The following is a 26,106-nucleotide window of genomic DNA, read 5'->3' as shown; positions in this document are numbered from 1 at the left end:
TACAGAATACTGAATAACTTCCCCGTAACAAAGGGGAATGATTAATGAAATCCAGAGACTTGAAAAGCCTCATATTATCCAGTAATCCAATAATTTTTACCAGCTTTTTCATCAAAATATTTAATAAAGCAGCTATCTAAAAAGTGAAACATTCATTTCTTTCTCCTCTGGTAGAAGCCCTAATGAATGACTGAGTAGCCCAAAGAAGAAAGGAAAGTAAAAAAAAAAAAAAAAAAAAAAAATCTGGACTACACCAACTGGACAATCAGCAACAGAAAGATTAATGAGCTGAAAAGTATGAACAATGCAACATCCAGTTGAAAATGATATGAGAACAGTAAGATTCACATCATTTTAAGTAGTCTATGTGATATGCATACATTTTCAGATAGGCATATAATTCAGCCTAGAAGCAGACTGCTGCCTTAGAATATTCCTTACAATTTCTTATTTCCCCGAGATTGTAAAAGAAAAGCTTTTCTATGACAAACTTCCATAGGGAAATGTCTTTGGCTAAAGGGTCGAAACTAGATTCTTTTCTTTGGGGTTTACATATCAGGAGTTTGAGTGGAAAGAGGGCTTTTCCAAATAATACATTCCTTCTCCCATAGTCCCCCTGCCTCCTCCTCTTTGCTTTACCTGGCAAATTCCTCTTCTTCCTCATCCTGCAAGTCTAAGCTGAAATATTGCTTCCCTTGGCCACCCTTCCTGAGCTCTGTGGCCTGAGTTTGAGTCCCATAGCACCTAGGCTTCCCCTAGCTCAGTAAAACATGGTGGATAATTTTATGCATGAAAATTCCGAGAGCTATTCCCCTGGAGAGGACACATTCAGAACGTGGAGCATCATTCTGAATAGCACTCCCAGGAGGCTGCATGTGATAAAAACAGTCACCGAGCACAGGCTTCAGCAGCCTGGAAGAGCAAGAGAGGGGGATGAGGGTGTTTTCTATTTGATGCATCAGCCAAACCCCTGGGCCAATTCTAGGAAAACCTATGACAAACATCTACAATATTCTTTGAAGTTTCTGGATGTGGATAGGGAATGGTTTATTCATTTTGTTTTATTATTGAGATGTTGACAGGCAGAGGCAGGAATCAAGGTGGCCCAGAGTTATTTGGACTATTTTTTCTAAGAGTTTTACACTTAACTGTGAAAGACAGCTGCACCTTTTATTAAAATCTTTCCTTTAGAAATGAGCTAAGAGTAGATTTTTACCTAGACCGCTAGGCTGTTAGATCAAAGGTTAAAGGAGTATACATTGACTAGATACGATTCAAAGAATAAGCAGAACTATTCTGGGTCCAAAATGACAGTCAAACACACACAACACTATGTGACTTCACTAAGTTGAAGAAGCCTAGGAATGCCATTTGTAAAGGTACAAAAAAAAAAAATCTGATGTAAAACTTATCTCTACAAGCCGCCAAGTTTTTAAAGAAATGGATGGAGAGTGGAGGTCAAATTGGACTCAAAGCTACTGCTGCTCCATCTGTTCCAGTGCAATGGGCTGGGGATTGGGCTAATGCTATGGGGCTTGCAGTATAGCAAGCTTGGCAACCACGGGCAATGCTGCTTTGAGAGGACTGAATAAAGCATAGAGTTAAGAGCTTGGGCTCTTGACTCAGACAACCTGGGTTTAAATCCAGGCTCACTATGAAAACTTGGGCAAGTTATATACTTTATGCTTCAATTTCCTTATCTATACAATGAGGATAATAGTAATAGTTTACTCAAAATATTGTAGTGGTAATTATAAAAATGTTTACATGAAAAACAGTATCAGGCACTTAGTAATCTCTCAATAAATGTTATTTACATTCTTTATAATTACTAGTAGTAATAGATACCACCAGAGAAATCTGGGGGGGAGTAGTGTGCTAGGTACAAGAGAAAAGGATTCTGAATGGAGTCAGAGTAAATTACCAAAATAGTGTCATCAGTACCAATTTCAGTAGCAGACTATCTTACTGCCTTCCATTTGTGAAGAGTAGCTGAAATCCATGTTCAACATTCCAACCAATGGATCAACAAACAGAAAAAAATTCTAATTATGACTTTAGATTAAGAGAACTTCTACAGACAGCCACCAACTAAGGGCCATGAAGTACAGTTCAAATGTTTCACTTAAGTCTCTGTAGAAATAATTTATGGCCAAGATTATTCTCAGATTTCATCACAACCCAGAGCACCTTGTGAATTCTCCCTGTTGGTGAATGGTAGCTGAGGAAAATTATGGTGGTGAGAATAAGTCTGCAAATGGTATAAATGATTCAGTACTACATGACTAGAATATTTACATGGAAGACATTCAGAGATCATGTCAGACTAGAATAGTCTGTTAAGGTTTTACCAAAAAAAGGGCATGGTCTGGGTCTTTACATAGGATTTAAATAATGCAGAGGGGATTGGAGAAATGGGGTTGTAGAAGGTAGCCCAATCAGCTACTCATTGACACTAATAGTTTGGAGGCAGAAAAGGACAAATTTTTAAGATATTTGAAAAATAATGCATTTGTTTTTGGGGAGCAAAGTTTAAGTAGGAGAGTAATGAGAGAGAAGACTGGAGAAATAAGAAAGAATCAGCATATTAGAGAGTCTTATATCTCTAGATAAAAAGTCTAGAATTTAATGATGAATGAGGGAAATCATTACAGATTTTAGGAAATGACTCTGACAGTAGGATGGATAAGGGAAACAAAAAATTGGAGGCAAAAATGCCTGGGAATCTATTAATTTCACTTAGCCTTTCTACCAAAAAGGCTCCTCTTCTTTGAAATCCTACAGTAACGTATCTGTCATCTCCTTCATAATCATGACTTTTGCATGTATCTTATTTTGTCTAATAGAGACAGCAGAGTTTTATTGGTTAAGAGCATGAAGTCTGGGACCAGGCTGCTTAAGTTCAAATCCCAGTTGCATTAGGTCCTTAGCACCTATCTGTGCCTTGGTTTCCTTATCTATAAAATGGAAATTATCATAAAACCTGCTTCAAAGTGATGTTATGTGGATTAAATTACTTAATACATGCACAGTGCTTAGAACAATGCCTGGCACATAGTATAAGTGGTATAGTGTTAGCTATTATCATTTTTAAATTTCTTCAGGGCAGGATCTATGCACAAGAAAAACTAACAAGATTTAGCACATGACTGAATACAGACAATGAAGGAGAACAAGGATGCGGATGCCCCTGAGATATCAAAACCATGTGATTGGGAGAATAACAATGGGATTTTGGGAAGTCCAGAAGGGAAGCCATTTCTGAATAAAAGGGAGGTATGGAACGTTTGGTTTTAGATACCTTGAAGACAAAATGACAGTGAGTCACAACAGCTTTGACAGGACTGAAAGTCTGGAGAGGAGCAGGAGTGTAGCCATGATTTTGGAAGTCTGCTACATAAAGGCAACAGCAGAAGAGCTGTAAGGATACAGATTTGTAACTGAGATTTTTCATTAATTAAGACTACTTTCTCTCCACTGAATTCAAATTTGTTGGGTGGTGTTGTATTCATATCCATCATCTCATCTACATCTGCTTAAATGCTATAAATTATAGTTGAGCACTGAAACTTACATGCAGTTACAAATCCACATTTTAAGAGATTAAAGAAATTCAGCCATTTTATTGGGCTAACTTTATAACTAAATAGTAAAATATTAAAAATGACAATAATAAAAGACAACTTAAAACTTACCCTGAATCACAGAAACAGTTCCACAGTCCTTGGCCATGACTCCAGAGTAAGCGATTAAAAACTCGGTTGAAAATCCGATATAAATTTACTTCCTCGACATCAGGTACCTTCCAGATGCGTGGAAGAACTGTACGGACACTTGTTTTTACTATGTCCAAAACCTAGTGGAAAACCCAAAATATTTCAAAACCTAGGTGTATACGTGTGTGTCTAAAATTCAAAGATGAATATATATAATTCAAAAATGAATACACACACACACATACTCACTCACGCACTCACTCACTAAATGACAGCACAGAATGAAAAGTCCAGAAATAGATCCAGTATTTATGAAACTCAGGTATATGACATATGTGGCAAGTCTGACTCACTGGAGTAAGAAGAGATTAAATTTAAAAATTAAAGTTAAGTGAAATTTAAATTAAATCAATAAATGGAGATTTTTTAAATAGTAATCTTCATGGAAAAAATAGATGAAGTTGAATCATTCACTCAATTCACAAAAATCAACTCTAGAGTGATTAAGGTTTTAAGTTTGAAAAATAAGCCATTAAATATCTTAGTGAAAAGTATTAGTGAATATCTTTTAGACCTTGGTTTAGAAAAAGGTTACTTAAGTAGCAAAAAAGTATAGAACAAAAAAGATTAATAGGTTTCCCTTATATTAAAATTAAGAACTTCTAGCCATCAAAAGATACCTTAAAGGAAATAGAGATCAAGTTACAAACTGGGAAAATACATTCAAAACATATACATCTAACAAAAGATTAGTATCAGGAATATATAATGACTGCCTAACCAATTGTTAAATACACACCAACAAATTAACAGAAAAAAATGGACAAAAATACATGAACAGGAATTTCACAAAAGAGGAAATAAATATGCCTGATAAACATAAAGAATAAAAATTAAGACTATAATAAGACATCATTTCCTATCCATTTAATTGACAAAAATTAAAAGTCTGACAATACCAAGTGCTGGAGAAATATGGATCTACAGCATCTCTTAGACTTGTTGGCAGGAGTACCAATTGGAAAGTAGCTGGGCATTATCTCCTAAAGTTGACAATGCATATACCCCAAGACCCAACAAGTTTATTCCTAAGAGAAACTCTCTCACAGGTTAAAAACAAGAGCCATGTACAAGAATGTTCAAACAGCTGTTCACAATTACAGACACCTTGAAAAAATCTAACTTTCCATCAATGAGAGAGTGAATAAATAGTCGTATACTCATTCCCTTGGACTTTTATACAGCAGTCAAAATGAATGAAATAAAAGGACACACAACAACACGAAGCATCTTAATTATTAATGGTTAAGTTTTTTAAAAATACACACCAGTCATTACGTACAGTATGAAACTCTTTTAATAGAAGTAAAGACAATTAAATTTTAAAAACACGAGGAATACACATAGATATAATAAGAATATATAAAGATAGAAAGCAAGGGACTGGGGAATACTGAATTTAAGAAAATGGCTACCTGAGACATGAAGGGCCAGGGGGATGGAAGGTAGTCATTTGATAAGATAATAGATTATTGCCAAGATACTTGATTTGGGTGTTGGGTTCACAAATGGTACAATAACTTAAAAACACTAACTAAATAAAAGCAGACCATATATGGACCAATAATGAGAAAGTATCATGAAACAAGGCCTAGGATTAATCTAATTCTGGGAAACTAAAATCCTAGAGGTTCTGAAAAATTTAAAAATCCCAAAAAGCTACTCAGACTAATTCAATGTATTTAATACTTTTGCAATTCAGGTATTTGCAAGGAAACACTTTTTTAAAAAAGTAAATATGAACAAATACAGTTATCTTAATTTCAGTTCACCAAAGTATATTTTCACTTCTTATTTTATCTGTCTAATTAAAGGAACTCCCTGTAAAGATGAGAGTGAGAGATGAAAAGAGAAAAGACTTTCAAACATAAAGACTGAATGAAGATTCGACTTTTCTCCATAGGTACAAACTTATAGAAAATTGGGAGCATATAAATGAAGAATTTAATTTGTTTCTCTTTAAAACAGCCATATTTAAAGAAGTGATATTAGTTCTCTCTGATAAAGGCAAATTTAGAATAAACACTCGTTTAAAAATCAATTTAGGGAAAAAATTTCAAAATAACATTTTATTTATAGAAGAATATCAGCTACAGCTTCTCACAGTGAATTGTGTAAGCAGCATGATTCCTTCCTTTCCTGCTCCAGCTTCTTTCACTGTGAAGTGGGAACAGTATGTAAACCCTACAGGCATCAGGGGTGTGTGGGCTGAAGGGCAGGAGAATGAGGAGGGATAATGCAATCTGTAATAAAGTAGCTTGTGAAAAAAATTGTCCTGGAAAAGCTTGTTATTACAGATAATGAAAGCTTAATTATGAAGAGGGATTTAAATTTTTTTGATATGAGTTTTTCACAATAATACTGATTAATTTGGACATCAGACATTAATTCATACCTTTTTATTTTTTTACAATTTTCAGTTAAGCTAATAGTTTAACCTTTTATATTTTTAGTGTAGAAAACAGGACTCATAATTGATGTGATACAAGAATCAACACTAGCAGTAAACGGTAAATGTTAATCAATTCTCTTCTCAATTTCCCTTCCTCCTTTCTATGTATTAGTGAGTAATAACAGGCCAAAAGTCATAACGCAGGAAGAATTTAAAAAGCAGCAAAGATAACCCATAAATTGGTTTCAAGAATAAATATGAGTTCTACGTAATAAATGAAATTAAAATGTTAACAATACTGGAAATTTTAACATTACCTTCATTTCATATTCTATTATTAAATAATTATTCAGCTTTAAAGTGACACAGCATTTGAGATGACGGGTTATTTGTTATTTCCTTCTGAATATGGGCACAGTGAAATGCATACGATGCGAAAGAACCAAAGAGGAGGGCAGCTCACGTGAACTGGCTGCCTGCTCCGCGCCAAGCACTGCTCTCGGTACATCACTTAGAGGAGGCTCTCTTGGCCGCTACTCTGTATATGCTTTATTCTTAATTTCGAGGGAATTTTATAGCATGATGGTCTAATATACTAGCCTACACATGGCTAAAAGCAGCAACTTCAGAAAACGGCCCAGGAGTTAGGGATAGGGAATGCAGCTGCTCCACTCCTAATGTTTCCTCCAACATGGAGATGGATAAATCTTCAGGCCTCTTGCAACCCAGCAAACAACTCTGCCTGAGGAGTGATCTCCCAGATTGTGAGACCAGCATGGTCTGGGCAACCCAGAAACTTGCTCCTTCCTTGCCAGAGTACCTCCTGGGAAGATACATTCTCCTTTGCTTCCCTTCATCTTTCAATTTCAAGCTCTGGTCCTGGAGAAAGGAGTAGGTTAGAGAGACCTGTAATTTGGAGGGTACGAGGGCATATAAACCAGGGAAGCAAGAGCCCAAACCCTTCGTCTCTCCTCCAAGTCTTCACATAGCCTCTCTCCTCTGCCTGGAACAGTCTTGCCCCATCTGTTCACCTGGTGAACTTCTATGTTTTACCTCAAACATCACTTCTCCAGGGAGACCTTTACCTGCCACTAAACTATTGTATGATCCCTTAATGCCCAACTCTTCCCCTATTAATAATTATCTCACTTTATTTTAATTTCCTGTTTAGTTAATGGAGACTGTTAGCTACATAAAAAGAGGAATTATACCAGTATACCTACCATGTCCCCAAGGCTCAAAAGAGGTCTAGCACTTAGTAGGTGTTTGTCTTAGTGAAAATGCTTCTTGCAAGAAAGTGAAACCTATGCAAACAAGGTAAAAATCAGAGCTAACACTTATTGAGGGCTTACAATGGGCCAAGCACTGTTCTAATCACTTTTACATATAGCAATTCATTTAATCCTCAAAATAAAAACATTGAGATAGATAAAATTGGTCCACAATCCCTTTCCAAAAATCTTGAGGCTAGATTTCATAATCATACATATTACTATTTCCACAGGAAAACATGTGAATATTCAAACCAAGAGACAGACAAAAATAACAAATAACTTCCTGTAGGGTCATTGCCTCCAAATGAGTTCCGGTAGGTTAGGTTTTGCTGCCTAATGGTTATGAAAAATGTTTGGTTTTGAAAATATTTTGGATCTCATTTTATGGATGAGAAAACCCAGGCATAGAGCAGATAAGTAACTTACCCAAGATTGCACAGTTAGGTAATGGATAGCTATGTAGCCAGACCCATGATCTTAACCACTACCTGACAATGCCTCACAATTAATTTGATCTGTCCTGGTGCCAATAGCAAGATCCTAGAAGAGATTGTCTCTTCTTAGATTCAGATTCACCTCTAGTCAAGTAATACTTGGGAAAATGGGTGGAGTCACTGTGTACAAACAACGTTGCCCAGGCACTCCCTTCAATAAGGCCATACAATCCATCAGGAACCCGTTTGCTTAAAAGGCCACGCAGATAGGGAGACAATGCCTGTACCTCTAGCAAAACACTGGCTGAGTAATTTTAGGAAGGCAGAAAACAGGCAAGAAATCAGACTGGGATGAGGTAAATTAGTGTCAGTTCTATCTGCAATGCTATTTGGATTTCTGGGTGTTTTGGGGTTAGAAGTAAATGGATGGGAGATGAATAACTTGTGAAACACAAAAACAAATAGTCAGCAAGGTGCCCTTTGTGTTTATCTGTGGACTCATGTGAGGCTAACTTATAGAATATGGGTATCCATTTCCTGACATTGTGACTTCTAAAAGCATCCCGATCCAACATCAAGCTCTCCAAGGGAAAAAAATAAATGGGATATTCAGTCAATGAAAGCATTAATAAAATGAAAAGATTTATCTTTTCCATATGAAATATAGCACATTTGAAAGCATAAAGCACACAGACAAATTCATATTTTGCAAGAACATACAGATGCTGAATGACAAACTGCTCCATATGGCTGAACAGTTGGTCCTAAATTAAAATTATGGCATGAGGTGAGGGAGGTTTAGAAATAACATTAAAATCACTACATGCTGTACTAATGATGTATGCAGCAGCCAAGACTATAGGGTAAAGGCATCTTTGCTGATGGAACATGAACAGCCCTGTACAGCATCTATGTCAGCCCAAGTGAAAAAGAGATGGAAAATAATAACATCAAAATTCATGCAGAAGCAGCTACAGTAGGTATGTAAAAAATTGCTATTTGGAGAAGAAATACTTGATAAACAAGGATTTCTTAGAACCCTAAAATAAATGCAAATATTGTACAGCCTTATTATCACTACTTCTCCTCCTTCTCCAATCTTAGTTTATGCCTAGATACCAGAGAATAAGCTTTTCAGAAAATTTGGCATTCTTCACAGCCCACCATCGCTGCGATATTTTCATACTTCAAGTATATTCCTTACAAACTATATAAAGCAACTGCATTCTTAGCAGAAAGCTGAATTATGCTAGTGTAGAGTTACCACAACATGACATTAAGTAAGATTAGCTGATTCCATTTTCACCTGGTGAGGATTCCTTTCAGTAGTTTAGTCCTACATCGTTGACCTTTAAATTTTACACCCATTAAGGAAAATTTGAAATAAGACATGTGGAAGAGTTTGTGTGTGTGGCATTCTAATCTTAAGAGTTTTGCAACATTCAAATGAGCAACTAGCAAAAGCTTTGATACTGGAGCAGAAAAACTGAGATACATATTTCAACAATGGTTTCTAAATGGAATTAAGAGATTTAAATAAGAGTCTTGTGCATTCCACATCTAGAATTCTTCTTGGGACGTGGTCGTCTCTCAATCAGTATTGTTGAGTACATGTTTTAATGAGCAAATAAATAAATGAATGAATAAACAACTCTCAAAATCCCCAACAGTGCCTAGTATAGTTCTTGTACAAAATTGGCAACCAATAAATGTTTGTCAAATTAAATTGTATCACACACAACCTTTGTGGTAGTCATGGAGACATGCCATTTGAATCCACCAGCTTCTAAGAGTGCAGTTAGCTGACAGCATCCCCATTCAGGATCCGTTACAACAGTCAAGCCAAGCTTATACTCTCCCCAGACTGCTCCCGACCAAGGATTGAGCATGGTTGGGATACCAGAGGGGGGATATTTCTGCCCAGTGTGATCCCTCTAACAGGCAATCTGTGTTCTGGGCTCCCCATCAGCCTGACAGGCCTTTCTCAGAACTTCACTAAAGTCTGAAGATCTTCCTCCCCAATCCTCCTGCCTTCCATTCACTGGTGTTAGACCAATATTGCAGGTGGAAGGCTCTTCTACCTGCTCAAACTCTCTCTCCCCTTTATCCTTCTTGGGTGTCTTCTCTCATAAATGTCTTTCACTTCTAATTCTGTCTTATGTCTGCTTCCCAGGGAACTGAACTGACATAGCCATCCAATGATTATTGACTATCATCATAGTCCAAAGGATAGATCTGATTAATCCACGTCTAGATGTTAAATTAGTTAAGTTCTTGGCCTTCTAAATGGGTAACTTTTAATAATACCTAATTCTACATTCTAAAGCTGACCCACATTTCTAGGTTTCTTTTTTGTCTTGGATGCAGTTTCTAGCTTTATAAAGCAATAGCACAGGTTTCAAACAGATAGTCAAATGAAGAGTCAACATGTTACAACCCAGCAGACAAATTTTTGTACTTCATTTATACATATTCTACATAAAATAATTCTACACATGAAGAGTTCTTAGTAAAATAAAATACATCAGAGAAACAGCCTGGCATGAAGATCCTTAGAAGGAAAAAAAAGTCACCTGCATTTTACACCTTCTAAGCCTAGAGCACCTTGCCATATGATGGCTTACTTCCTCACAAGAACTCTCCAATACTTAATGCTACGAACCTCAGAGAAGTTGTGAGAAGTTACCTGCCCCCGCAAAAAGGGCAGGGGCAGTACTGAACCCAAGTCCATATGACTACAAGTCCAGTTCCTCTTTCCACTACCTATTATTGCCCCTTTAGTTTAATATCAACATATAAAAGCGTTAAAAAAATTTTTCAATACACTTTGCAGCTAATTATTATATTGGCTCTCTTGTTGTCAAGAAAAGAAATATTCCAGTCAGTCAGTCATTCTCTGATCCCACTTCACCTCTGATTTCATCTGAAATAAACAAGGTACGGAATAATGTATAATATATACATTATTATAAATATATAAGGAAGTCTCATCCATCGCTATATATCTGGGAAATTAGAGTCTGTTTTGGGGAAAAAAAGCCTTTTAAAGAACAAAATCGTTGATGAAAGAACAGGAAACAGAGTAATCGTAACAGCTGCAAGAAAAGTTGCTACAGATAAGTTGCACACTATGTAAATACTGGGCTTCCTCTTTTCATCATAACCTACACCTAGCCTCCTTCAGCCACCTTTCCGGACCCTCCATGAACCTGGGCAACTTTGCAAGATAAACTTATTCTTGTTAAGATCAGCCCTTACTCTTCTCTGAGAGTCAAAATTCAAGCTATGAAATAATGCCATTTGCAGCAACATGGATGGACCTAGAGGTTGCCATACTGAGTGAAGTAAGTCAGACAGAGAAAGACAAATATTGGGTTGGCCAAAAAGTTCGTTCGGGTTTTTCCGTAATGTGTAATGGAAAAACACAAACAAACTTTTTGGCCAACCCAATATCATATGATATCGCTTATATATGGAATCAAAAAAAAAGGGGGTACAAATGAACTTATCTAAAAACAGAAATAGAGGCACAGATGTAGAAAACAAACTTATGGTTACCAGGGGGTAAGGGAGGAGGAGGGATAAATTGGGAGATTGGGATTGACATATACACACTACTATACATAAAATAGTTAACTAATCAGGACCTACTATATAGCCCAGGGAACTCTACTCAATACTCTGTAATGACCTATATGGGAAAAGAATCTAATAGAGTGGATATATGTATAACTGATTCACTTTGCTGTACAGCAGAAACTAACACAACATTGTAAATCAACTATACTCCAATAAAATTTTTTTTTTAAATTCAAGCTATGAATTCTTCTGCCCAAAATAGAACTGTCTATTAAATTACCTTGTAGAAGAATGACTGTAACTGCTTGGGTAGCTTTGTGTTGGAGATGGGACATCTTATCACTGATAACAAGCACAAAGGAAATATAGTAGCTTTGATTAATGCCAAAATGGAAGATGCAACAAAGGAGTTATAAAATTTTTTTTTAAAATTCAAGCTATGAATTCTTCTGCCCAAAATAGAACTGTCTATTAAATTACCTTGTAGAAGAATGACTGTAACTGCTTGGGTAGCTTTGTGTTGGAGATGGGACATCTTATCACTGATAACAAGCACAAAGGAAATATAGTAGCTTTGATTAATGCCAAAATGGAAGATGCAACAAAGGAGTTCAAAGAAAAGATAAAAAGGTGTTTAAGTTGTAATAAAAAACATGCCCTCTCTCATCAGTGCTCTCATTCCTTTAACATAACAGGGTATGATGAATACAGAGATGTAGATGCACATCTGAGAACTGGAGGGAAGGATTACAGAAAGATAACTTACTCCAAATATTCTTAGAGTAAATCAGTATAGCAGAAGTCATTATACTGACACAAGTACTTGCTAGTAAATTTATAAGCAAGTATTTACTTTTACTTGAAATTTATAAACACAATTGAGCATAACAACCCTAAAACATGAAATATTGTTTCTTCTAATTGATAAACATTATTACTATTCATGCACATCATTTGATCACCCCATACAACGTTTTATCGGACCTTCTCATATCACATGTTAAAAAAACATAACAGCATTATCTTAATTTGTTGATGTTCAGATAAATACATAGCACTAGTAAAGAAACAAGGGTAAAGAAAGAAGAAGCTAACTTGCTATTGACAGAATCCACAAAAGAGTCTAGATTTGAATCAACTGAACAAATGTTTATAGAAAGCCTACAGCTGACTACAAAGTAAGACACACCTCCCCCCCTCCCCTGGCTTTTAGAAAGGTGGAAAAATTAATACAGAAACATCTCAAGTCAGATCATAAGTACAACCGAGTATGAAGTACTGTCAGGATTTAGAATAGGGAAAGATAATATCTGGTTATGGGGGAATACAGACAGGCCTCACAGAAATGCCTGTGTCTCCCTGTCATTCTTTCATTTCTAAAAAGATTATGTTAACTTGAAAAGAACAGAAATATACAAAAACAAAGGGAAACATGACACCAAATATTACCACTTTCCTTCCTCTGGCTCAGTAAGTCTATCCTCCAGAAATAAAATATCTTAATAATTCAGTACTTAGTTTTTGAAATTTTTTAACACTAGATACATATTTTTAAAACAGTAAAAATCACAGTGGTGATTTAAAGGAGGACAACACATATTACTGTATAACTTGTTTGTTTAATTTACTATCTTGGTATCTTTGTAAGATGGCATATGAAAAGGAAAAAGGCACTCTCTCTTTGAGATGCCCAAGGCAATGGTGACCTTAATGGACATTCTTGCAAACCCTCTGATAGAATTTCTCAGCCGGAAAATAACTGAGAAGGTTCTCATCTAAGAATTTAGAAGGCTACACGTGGTCTGTATAGATCCACGCTCTTAAATGCAGTAGCCACTAGACACATTTGGCTATTTACATTTAAGTTAATTAAAACTAAAAGTTCAGTTCCTTAGTCACAATAGCCACATTTCAAGATCTCACTCAATGGCCACATGCAGCTAGCGACCACCGTATTGGCCATCACAGATACAGAACATATCCGTCATTGCAGAAAGTTCTATGGGACAACACTCATAGTAAATAAACCTGGTATTTTTATTTCACCTGGCTAGAGAATGGATTGGTCACAAAGACTGCATGGGTAACTAATGAAGAATAAAGATGAAGGCCACCCAAATTTGGAAGGCTCCCTCAGTGCCAACGTGAACCACACTTAGTTGGCACTCATCACTCTGAACCAGAATGCTTCCCATATGTGAAAAGAGATGCCTGAGGGCTGATGGACTCACGGCCTCCCAGAAACCATGCACTTGGTGGCTGCTTATCACTTATATTCTTCACTCATGATAAGTAAAGTCTGGCTAATTTTACCAATGTACATATGTGGCATATGTCACAAGTCATAATCTTGTGCTATATCTCAAGTTAAGATCTATGATTCCAGAATAGCACTCAATTTAACACAACTGAACAGTATGGATGTACTATAATTTATTTAACCATAAATCTACTGATAGATATTTAGGCTGCTTCAAGTGTTTTGCTTGCACAAATACTACTGCAGTGAATGCTCATGTGCATAAATCTTTTACACGTACATTTTATACATATTATTATTCTGTAGGACAGAATGCTGGAAGTGGTTTTGCTGAGTCATAAGGTTGTGAACATTTGTAACTTTAATAGATATAGCAAACTACCTTTATAAAGAGCTGTACCAATGTGTTCTCTAATAGTATAATAAAGCCCCTTTTATCCAGACTATTTCCATCACTGGATATTATGTCTTATTAATTTTTGCCGATACGTTTTTTACTTGCTTTTCCTTCAGCATTAGTAAGGACAAGATCTAGTTACATGTTAATTGGCTATTTGAAGATCCATAAATTGTCTTTTCATGGCTTTTTTTAATATGCTTTTCCCTTTTATTTATTAACTTTACAAGGTAGTATGTCTTCTGCTGATTGATCGGTAGGAAGTATTGGTTTACTTGTGCTACTTTGTGTTTTATGTGCTGCAAATTTCTGTCCTCTTCAACATCCACCCCTTTCCCCTGCCAACCAATTCTCCTCACCACTTCTGCCTTTTAACCTGGTTTAAGACACCTTTTGCCATCCATTAAGTTTGTATGTCATCAAATCTGTCGTTCTTCTCCTTTATGATTTCTAGGTTCTAAAACCTAAGTCTTCCTTAAGAAGTTGTTTCTTCATTCTAAGATTATAAACATAGCTTTCTGTATTTTCTTTTAAACTTTTAATATTTTTTTACATATAAAACTATCATCTATCTGGAATTTATTTCTGCATATGGTGAGAGGTAAGGCTCCAACTTAATTTTCTTACAAATAGGTAGTCAATTGTTTCAGTATCATTTAGGGGAAAAAATTATCTTTACTCCACTGATTTGAAATGTCACATTTATCAAGTATTAATATCTTATAAGTATTTTAATCTGTTTCTGGGTTATCTATTTTGTTTTAATTACCAATTTAGCTAAACTCTTCTATCTTCTAGTTTACAAAAAGTACAGACTTGAAAAGATTCAGGGTTCCAGTTCCACTAAGAGGTCCTTATTTTAATGAATAAGGCCACAGTTAGTGACTTGACAAAGAGGAGTTCTGGGCTTACAGTATGTTTTCAATCTACTTCTGTTACCAGCTTTGTTACACCCTCCTCAACAGCAGCACAGTGTTTGGCACATGACAGGACACTAAGTTGTCCTTTGTTGAATGATTTAATGCTTAATAATGAGTTCAGTTTACTCAGAGGAAAGTACATAACTTCAAAGTCATTATTTGATCAGTGTCAACTTTCAGCTTACTAGCAATAAATCCTAGAAAGGGGAAGTAATAGTTTGCACTATTTAGGAATACAACAGTACATTATCTGCAACAGATAATGTTGCAGTGCATCTATGGGCCCCTTGCGCTGCTGGCCTCTCCCCTCTCCTACTCTCTGAGATGTCGTACTGTCTCTGCAAATCTCCAAAGCCCCTCCCCATTGGAGGAAAACCTTCACTCCCCTCTCCTACTCTCTGAGATGTCATACTGTCTCTGCAAATCTCCAAAGCCCCTCCCCATTGGAGGAAAACCTTCACATCTTCCCACCACAATGCCACAGACTCTACCTTCCCTCCTATTAGAATAAGTGCTCCTGGTTAGGACAAACCTTCCCAGCTTACTTACTTCGGGGATTTTCTATCACCTCTCTTTCCTGTACCATTCCTCTCTTCTAGATCATTCTCATCAGCAACTAACAAGTGTAAATAGCTTCATCTTAAAAAAAAAAAAAATCCTTGTCCTTAACCCACATCCCTCTCCAGCTACCACCACATTCAACTTTCCCCTCTATAGCAAAATTCCTTGAAAAAGTGCCTGGACTAGCTGTGCTTTTTCCCATTTCTTGAACCTACTCCATTCAAGTTTTACTCCCCACCATTCCCCTGAATTTGTTATGATCAGGTAACCATTAACCTCCAAGTTGTCAAAAACAACAGTCAGGTCTTGGTGTTCATCTTATAACTCCTATCAGCAACATCTGACTCAGTTGATCACTCCATCCCTGAAATAATTTCTTTATTTGGTCTCAAGGACCCCAAGTTTCCATGGTTTTTCATACTTTACTGGCTGCTCCTTCTCAGTCCCCTTAGATTAATCCCTCCACCCCATCTCTCTGATTTCTATACATAGAAGTGGCCCAGGGCTCAGTCCTCAAAACTCTTCTCTTTTCTAACCACACTTACTCTCTAGGTAATCTCATCTAGTCCCAAGGCTTAAATATCCTAGTGACCCTTAAATTTTGTATCTCCATATGCAACCTTAGCTCTGAACTAAAAAACTCATATATACACTTACACACTCAATATCTTCAGTTGGATGTCTAACCAATATATCAACCTTAGCAGGTCCAAAACCAAAATCAAAGTAAAACAAAACAACAGGAACAACAAAGCCCTGCTCTTTCTCCAGCATCCACCCAATTCAGTTACCACCCTAGCTAAGCAACCATTAGCTCTTGCCTCAGTTACTCTAAAAACCTTCTACCTGGTCTCTACTTCTGTTCTGCCACATTCCCTCTCCCCTAGTTCTATTCTTCACAAGTAGCTCTCATGAACCTTCTAAATATAAACCAGACTATGTAACTCCTCTGCTCAAAATTTTCCAGTGGTTTTTCATCACTTGGAATAAAACCCAAAGACTGTCCATGGCCTGTAAAGTTGTGATCTGACCCCTGCTTATCTATCCAACTGTCAGCTCCACATCACTCACTCTTAACCAGCACAAACCAACTATCCTGTACATAAGGAAATAAATGGTGTCTCCTGTCTCATGGATACATCAAGCTAACTTCTACCCCAGGGCCTCTGTATCTGCTCTTCCCTCTGCCTGATGCATTGTACCTACAGATGTCTGCATAGTATTTTTCTCATTTCATTTAGGTCACCTTCTCTCAATGTTTTAATCCTGATTTATTTTTCTTCATAGTACTTAATATTACCTTACATTCTAGTATATATTGGTTTATTGTCAAACACCTTAACTAGAATATAAGCTCTATGAGACCATGGAATTTTTTTTTAATCTACTTGTTTATCCTCAGAAGCTAGAACAGTGCCTGAAACATAGCAGATACACAATAAATATTTGTTGAGGAAATTAGTAAGCAGATGAGCATTTATATAGGTTGATTATGAATGTGGCTTAATGATCCTAGCTTAATACATAATCCAAAAGAGCAAACCTGTTTTTGGGTATTCATTACTCACTTTTCGTTGTTTTACAGAGTCCAATTTTATGAGCCAATATGAAGCCACTTTTGTTTTATGATACTTCCAGTTATCAATGATCTATTTTGGAGGAGAAACATTAAGAAATTTAATCTAATTAATTTGTGAAATGAAAGCACTATAATACTATTTGCAATAAAGAATGTCTACTTTCATAAAAAGACATGCAAAAAGACTTTCAAGGTAAGATAAAGAAGCCATATGAATGTAAAGCTTTTCTCTTTTTGCTGTAAAAAGCACACAGTCTCTAATGATTGAAAGTCAAATGTCTTCAGGAATATAAGGTTTGGGAAGAAGCCCAAAACATAGATTTTTCATTTTAATTCCAAGAACTGTGTTTACATCATTCACAGTAACAAAATATTGAATAACACATTAGAAGATAGCCTATATTTAATTAGGATTCCATTATCCCCCTGTTTTGTTTTTTGTGCAAATCTGCAAAATTTTTGAACATATATTCTAGTTATATACATTATAATAAATAGATTAAAATAGTTGCTGCATAAGTAAACATATAGTAAATAATCTAATGTCTTGTATAATTATTAATCTTTTATCAATTATATAAGCCTATATCCATATTCTTTATAGAACAATCATAGTAGCCACAAATATTAGTTCTACTCTCAGATTATCTAATTTTTCATCTAGCTGATTCAGAAAGGTATTACATAATTTATATCTCTAAGAAATAGAAATAAAATGTCGGGTACAAAAACGTCCTACTTTATTGAATAAGATAACATATGTAAATAAAAATATATCTAGCATAATGCTTTATAACTAATGTTCATTTTTCTTCCTTTTCCCCTGATGTAACAAATAGCACCTCATTTGCAAACAAGATACCATTTCACTTTTTAAAAAATATATAACAAATGCAACGCATAATATTTGGGGATTTTGGTTATAACTATGTTATGACTACAAAATACAAATTGCCATTATTGATTTGTTAACTAAGAAAGTCTTTTTTATTATTTTTTTGTTTGTTTTGTTTCTAGACAGCGCTTTAGACAGGTCTAAAGTAAAGCTAAAAAGTGAAAAAAGCCAAATGTATGGCTGTTGTTTTTATCCTACAACTGGCCACTAGATGGTGCCTTCTCCTCTGTATTAAAAAAAAAAAAAAAAAAAACCAGGAAAACCAGAAAACAACGTTCTATTCTGAGGAATTATCTAAGAATGACAGTTTGAAAAGAATGCTTGAATGAAGAAATAGAACTCTGAGTGAAGAAATGCTCTTTCACCAAAAATATTCGAATAACTTGGACCTTATTTCTAAATTAGGAGTAAGTCATTGACTTTAATGTGAATTTTAGGACTCTGACATTTTAGAACGTTCTACTGGGTGGTGCAAATGCTTGTGTAACAAAAAAACACACAACATAAGCCATTTCAAAATCTGACTAACACCATGCAAGGTGTCACATTCAAATATTCTTGACACTTTATGCCCATGGCCCCACTTTTTTCCTTATTATCTCATTCCATATTAGATCTTTCTAAATCGTTATAGAAGCAGGCTTAACTTGATGTGTCTTTAATCATTAAGAACAATAATTATTTAACACTAATTATTTTCACTTGATGAAGCATCATTAAAATAGGACTATCGGGCTTCCCTGGTGGAGCAGTCGTTGAGAGTCCGCCTGACGATGCAGGGTACACGGGTTCGTGCCCCAGTCTGGGAAAATCCCACATGCCGCGGAGCGGCTAGGCCCGTGAGCCATGGCCGCTGAGCCTGTGCGTCCGGAGCCTGTGCTCCGCCACGGGAGAGGCCACAACAGTGAGAGGCCCGCATACCGCAAAAAAAAAAATAAAAATAAAAATAAATAGGACTATACACTAAAAGATATTTTGCACTGCTGATTATAAATGTGATCTCATTGCTCATGAATCATAACAATTAAAATAACCCCTGTATCTTCTAAAGCTTGTGGAGGTTGAAAAGAACATCAATTAAGTTTACTATGTCATTAAGGATAATGCCATCAAGCAATAAATTTTAATATTTTAAGAAGCAGAATAAAAAGGTATGAGCTCCTTGGTATTTTATATACATCAAATACTCACATCTTCTATCAGAAGTAATGATTCTGCATCTGATTTTCCTGGAAACCGGATCTTCATGTCCTTGAGAACAAATAAGGTCTGACTTGTTAGATCATCTTCTTGTTCTTTTGGTCTCAGTTGCCGCAAAGACTCACTCTTAAATTTGAAAGAATACAGATATTTGGAGGGGGTCTTATTTCATTGTGCCACTATAATCTGAAAGATATTTCTAGGTAAAAATGATGCACTTTTAATTGAAAAAATAACAATGAAAGAGGAAGAAAATAATGTTTTTACATTTATTCTTAGCATTAAAATCTTAGGATTAAAAGGGTATGATTTCCCAAGAGTGTCTTTCACACTTTCACACAATTGTATTTTATGTAGCTCAAAATACTAAAACAAAAATACAAGTGTTTAAAAAAGACTTCCTGGTCAGTTTCATTTTCTACATATACCTTAGGCAATTCTTGATTAGAAGAAAAAGCATTCATTGTTACCCAGTGAAATTCATTCACTTATATTCTTCAGACTCTTCCCTTTGGAAGCAACATCCACATTAAATAAACAAATTAAATAAGTCCCTGGTCTATGTGAAGGTACATGGAGATATCTATTTGAGCATTTACAAGTAAGCCTGGTTGTAAAATAAATTCATTGACTTCCTCAATACTGAATCTCTGGGATTTATGCTAAGCTATATATATATATATATATATATATATACATACACACACATATATATAAAACTAATACCATATGTTAACTTAATATACAGAAAACATTATAAACAATGCCGTACTTCAGTGCTCTAAGGATAATTTACCAATAGTTTATTTTTTAAACTATTAATCAATAGTCCCATTAAGGAAAATTTTCCATACAACAAATTTACAGATATACTGTACAATACACTGCAAAATCACATATTTACTCAGATGATTTTCAACAAAATTATCCTACTCCATTAGCAAATGGAAAATAAAATACTATTCTCAGTGTTCATCCTCAAGTTCTGTGATAGAGTGAAATCTGCCTTTTAAGAATCCATACTCAGTTATAGGTGAAGAAAGATGAATAAACCCAAATTCTAGGAGACCATGAGTTGAATTATAGAAAGGATATGAAGTTCAATCTGTCCTCCTCCCAGCTAATCTCTTTGCCACTTAAATTCTAAGTACAGCGCTAATCTCAGGGGAGCAAAACAGAAGACTTACCATAGGAGAGTCAGTAGAGCTGGCATCATTACTTTGAGGCAGATGCCTCATGTAGGAGGAAGCACGGTTTAAAGAATGTGACCGAGACCCTGAAGCTGACTGGGATGATGATATCACTTGTTGAGCAGAAAAGGGGCGGCTGTCTGCACTGGATGGTGATTGAGAAGAGATGGACCGAGGGCAACTGACTGAACGCCTTATGGAGCCTATGGATGATGGAGAGGAGGGATCGCACAGTAGCAGAGTTAGTAGAAGTTCTCCAGTGTATTGGATCTATACAAAGTAATAATTAGCAGGGTGGCAGTAAATGTCAAAGCATAGGCATCATCATGAGAATATGAGTTTGGAGTTAATTCTTCAATTTAAGCAGTGAACTTGGTGCAGAACCCCTGTCATGTATAAAGAATGGCTATCATGAGAATAATACTTAAATGGTACTTTAATGTTCTATTCTCAAAACATGACATAAAAGGAACAAAAGAAAGGAACGCTAACATGTATGGAGCACCTTCTATAAACCAGGCATCATGCTAGGTGCTTCACTTTTATTTTTGTTCTCACAGAAACCCTGTGAAGTACAAATCTCCATCACCTGTAGACTCAGAGAAAGAAATTTCTCAAGGTCACATGACAAGAAAGTTACCAAATTCAGATTTAAATCCTGACTTAATGGCAGCAGCCTCCCTCTTTCTATAATGTCATGATGCCACCTACTATCTTCGGACTAGACTGGTCACTTATTAGAATCTGTGTAGAGGTTAGAAACAGAATATTTTACAGCAGGATTCATAGGGGGAAATGGATAGGAGTCTATAGAATGGCCAGGATAAATGGATGTTATAAAATTTAGGGCCCATGAGAATAAAATAATAATAATAAAACAGAAGAAAAACAAAGATTATCCTAATGAAGTTTAAATATGTAACTGGTTATTATAAGAGTAGTACTAGACAGATAAGTATTCTTATTCACAGGACAGAAGAATTTTAAAAATTAGATTTACATTCCTATAGAAAAAGATTTAAGTGAAGAAAAATGTCTGGATCAAAAGGGTTGTTATCAGAACAACTAGGGAAAACCATAGAACACCTTCCTCAGGGCATATTGAGAACATTTAAAAAAGAGAACCAACTGTTGCAGGTAAATTTTAATTCCTGACACAGAGAAATAGAATATCACTCAATATTATCAACATTTATATCTTTTTTAGTACATATATTCTATATACCCTCTGTTGTATATTCTCTCTCTGCTTGGGAAACATATCAATCACTCTTCATTAATTAAATAATTTAATAAAGCTCACATGAAGGCAGGTTGAATACCCAAATATTTCTCTTCATTAGCTGTTGAAAAAAATTTAAACCTTTATAAAGGCAATGGACAGGAACCTTATATTTAGGGAAGTATTTCTAAAGGATATTTTGAATTGATGATAAGTCTAATAGTCCTCTTTTGGTTCTGGAGAGGACCAAAAAAGTATACTCATTCAAGCTATAAAAGATGTTAAAAAAAAAAAACAACCTTCTATTTGTTCCAACTATTAACCTCCTTCTGAACCTGAAAGTCACACTATTTTTTTAAAGAACAGTGCTTCTAAAAAGGGCTGTGTGGAGTACGTAACACTGGTAAATCTTCTACTAAGAAATACCCATAAGTATGTACTAATATCTACACCTTGGCCCTTCAAGGGCTTACGATGATGGGTTTGGACATATATAATCTGATCATAGCTGCAGAAAGAAATATCCTTTCTCTTGAGTCACCAGAGATTTCCATTTTTTCCTCTGCATACACTAGAATTCAGACAGAATAACTAAATAGCTAGACATGCCAATGATACTTAAGTAGATTAACAAAAAATGGTTGAAACTTGCATACACAAATAATCTGAGAAAAAAATACTTCATATAGTTTTGCGTAGGACTACCATATATCAAATCTAAATATATCCTTTGGTACTGTTACAAGTTTAAATTGCCTAAATTAACTATCTACAACAGAAAGCATTGTACATAATCTGGATTTTTGTCCTCTGTTATCAACATCCCTTTGTAGAAAAAACTCAAGGAGTGTTTGTGGCTAAAATATTCCTTAGTGTAAGATTAAAGAGGGAATATAAAACAAATTGAAACCCTTGCTGCAATTCTTAATGACTATAAAAACAAATAACCAATAAGGAAAAAGATATTAATTGAAATAGACTAGCTTTAAAATGTGAATTTATACTTAAAAACATTTCTAGTACACTCTTTGTCTGATCTCAATTTATTAACCTATTGGTCTGAGAAGAAAGAAGAATCTCAGAGCCATAGGAGCCCTAGCAATTTTTTCTCACCACTACCCTTATCCTCTGTCAGTTCCTGCTGTTAAGGATATACACATTAGCCAATAGGAAAGGGTCTCCAAAACTGACAAAATCTGGGCAGAACAATGTCAGCTTCCAAAAGAGAAACAGAGCCATACTTACACTGAGATGCACTGAAAGTACTTAAGGAGTCTTTAAGAAAAAGGGAAATAATAGATAAAATAGCTTACAAACTCTGGAACAGGTGCTCAATAAACATATATTAAAGGAGTAAATAAACAAATGAAATGGAACATAATACATTATTTCCCCTCCAAACACATAAGCCCTCAAAGACAGGAACTTTAGCACGTATCTTTATGGAATAATTTGGAAGTAAAAGAAAGACCTTTAAAAATCTTCAACTATTAGGTCTGCATTCCTTATGCATTTTCTCATAAGTCTGGAAGGCCAGGTTTAAAACATACATATTATCAGGTAACTATTAAACCATTGCTGGAGATAGAGCAACAAAGGCTCAGAAATGTGTTTATCGCGTGATTGGACCGGTCCCTTTGTGGAGCCCTAGGACGAGGGCAAGGCAAACAGAGAGTTGAGAAACAGAGGTTAAGGAAAGTCCTGCTTTGGAGGCAGCATCAGAAAGGGGTATCCAACTGAGCCTGGGCAACAGCAGTACCACACTGGGCATCTGGGGATGAAAGAGGAATAACAGACACAATAGTGGACATTTGGGATCGAAGAAGGAATGAAAGACAGGAGAATGGAAGAGAGAGAAAATGGGAAAAGGAATAAAAGAGGAAAGAGGAAAAAGGCAGCAGAAAAGGAAGGAGACAGAGAAGCTGGTTGGTTCCTCTCCTGAATACTTCCTTCCTATACACCGAAGCCCTGACTGAAGTGCTTACCCGTGACGAAAATGGGAGGGAACAAAACTTCCAACTATTTCACAATTGTGTGGCTCACAGATACATTCAAGTCAAATGCCTAGGGAGATACACACATTTTTAAAAACAGGCGAGAATATGAAACAAAATGAGTGCCAGAGTGGGGAATGCAATGAGAGAATATTTGGGCTTAAAAGAGAATGCAGGGCTTCCCTGGTGGCGCAGTGGTTGCGCGTCCGCCTGACAATGCAGGGGAACCGGGTTCGTGCCCCGGTCTGGGAAGATCCCACATGCCGCGGAGCGGCTGGGCCCGTGAGCCGTGGCCACTGAGCCTGCGCGTCCGGAGCCTGTGCTCCGCAACGGGAGAGGCCACAACAGAGGGAGGCCCGCATACCACAAAAAAAAAAAAAAAAAAAAAAAAAAAAGAGAATGCAGTCATCAGATCAACCATGAGGCACATTTTATACAATTCATGCAGAAATCTAGGACTTAACAAAAACTTTGAAATATAGAAGAATGGACTGTAGAGATCCTTAAGTCAACTCTTTTGTTTTCTATTTGCAGACCCCGAAAAGGGTTGTGGGATCCAGATCTAATCAAGGTCTGGTTGGAGAAGGAAGTGGGATAGAATCCAGGTCTCCTCACACACAAGGGTTCATTTGGCCCAAGGTCTTTTTATTGAGTTCAGTAATTTCAGTTCCATAATTTTTCACATAACAACTAAATTAGAAGTAATTAACTTACTGGATGGTTGGATTAATCTGTAGTGGTTGGACTGTTTAAGATTATATGTAACTTGCTTTTCTCTTTTCTTATTTTGGTACTCTTCTTTTTCATTTTCTTCTGATTCTGAAGAGCTGCTGCTACTACCATAGCTGCTGTCACTGCTGTAGTACTTCTGTCTTTTTGTTATCTCAGTACTCTCGGGCATGGAAGACAGAGGCTAAAATGGGAGGAAATGTGATATTTTGTTAGAATTCAAAAAGGCTCATTCACATGATTAGTTACTATTTTTATTTTCCCACTTATGATTACTGCTTTTCACTTAAGCCTGAAAAATCCCCCAAAGTACTACTGCTCTAATGCTATCCACTAATTGTTCTGTTTCTGTGAAATATTCTTTCTTAAATAATATATTTCAGTCATGATGAGGAAAATGCTGTTTATGCACGATTCAAATAAAGGACCAAAATATCCACAAAGAATAACAAAATAAAGAAAAAACATTTAAGATAAAAACATAAAAATCAAACATAGCTTTTCTCCATTCCATGCTGAATGATTACTCATTACTCATCAAGACTCAGAGGTATACCTCTGTTGTATCCCTAATGCTCAAAATCACTCAACAAATGTGTATTTGTGTGTGTGTGTGTGTGCACACTTGTGAGAGAGAGAGAGAGGAGAGAAGGAGGGGAAGGAGGGGCAAGAGAGGCAAAAGTAAAATAAAATAAGGAAGCAGCAGCCAGAGAAACCACTATAAGTAAAATAATCCACTATCAATAAAGTAGGCCACATCTTAAAACAGAGCCTATGAGCCTATGATACACTCAGATAATATGCAACAAGAAACGAGGTATTCCTCACATGTCTAATTTCTCTTTGGACATTTTTAGAAATAAAAATTTTTAGTTAATTATCCACTTTCCAAATTGGCCATGCACAAACTCACAGCTTTTCTTGGAGGATTCCTACCTCTGTTACATAGGATCTGGCCATAATGGAGCAACATTACTTTTCATTGCCCACACTACATTTTCAAAAAGGGATATAATGTAAAAATCAGTATGGCATAAATTTTTTTAGAGGATAAGTGCCATGTAGAAGGGTAAATCTGTAAAGATTTAAAACGCCAGGCTATCATGTTCCAATATCTCCATCAGAATCACTTGTCTCTGAATCTCCCAATCAATGTGTTTCCAATGATGCCAGCTGAAGGAACAAAAGATAAGGAAAGTGGGACATCTTCACTTCAGAAAGAATGTGCACAACCAAGAGCACGACAGTTTTGTAACTTAGTCATTTTAAGAGACAATTACACATGCCACATGCCTCTTATTCCTCCTGCGGAAGGTTCCTGCAGTTGTATACTAGTTTCTTGTTCTCTGTTAAATCAAACAAAAATGCTTTAATGTTAGCATATACCATAATGAAATCCTTGGTTACCCTGAGATTTCACTGAAATAAGGTATATCCTCTCATATAACAGTGTAGGATGAAAGATAAAGAAAGAAATAGCATTTCACGAAGTGCCTGGAATCCATAGTAAGCCAAAGCATGATGTTCTTAAAGTTACTGTCTTAGCAAAGGATGAAAAATAACCAAAGCAGGGAAGTAGTTTAATACACTAAGGTACCAACTTGTGTTTAAAAATATGTTCTCCTGGGCTTCCCTGGTGGCGCAGTGGTTGAGAGTCCGCCTGCCGATGCAGGGGACACGGGTTCGTGCCCCGGTCCGGGAAGA

At 36.0% G+C, this 26,106-nt stretch overlaps 1 protein-coding gene across 7 annotated transcripts in view; it reads right to left on the bottom strand.

Annotated features, from left to right (window-relative positions):
• TTLL7 (tubulin tyrosine ligase like 7) overlaps positions 1-26,106 on the bottom strand; it is a 153,509-nt gene that overhangs the window by 17,920 nt on the left and 109,483 nt on the right. For 6 of the 7 annotated variants that reach the window (XR_003679579.2, XM_007116755.4, XM_028489214.2 and 3 more), the window contains exons 15-19: positions 24,388-24,586; positions 20,455-20,660; positions 19,259-19,393; positions 17,162-17,242; positions 3,696-3,856 (exon numbers count right to left, since the gene is read on the bottom strand). Coding sequence is in view for 6 of the 7 variants with exons in the window: in XM_007116755.4 (XP_007116817.2) it covers positions 3,696-3,856; positions 17,162-17,242; positions 19,259-19,393; positions 20,455-20,660; positions 24,388-24,586 (782 nt within the window). In the remaining variant the exon portion in view is untranslated. Of the gene's footprint in view, positions 1-3,695; positions 3,857-11,956; positions 11,998-17,161; positions 17,243-19,258; positions 19,394-20,454; positions 20,661-24,387; positions 24,587-26,106 lie in introns of those variants that run through there. The other variant, XM_028489215.2, reaches the window with a different exon arrangement.

This window comes from Physeter macrocephalus, chromosome 4, assembly GCF_002837175.3.
Source record: "Physeter macrocephalus isolate SW-GA chromosome 4, ASM283717v5, whole genome shotgun sequence".
Classification (NCBI taxonomy): Eukaryota; Metazoa; Chordata; class Mammalia; order Artiodactyla; family Physeteridae; genus Physeter; species Physeter macrocephalus.
The sequence above is the reverse complement of the archived record's forward strand: the minus strand, read 5'-3'. Positions and strand labels throughout refer to the sequence as shown.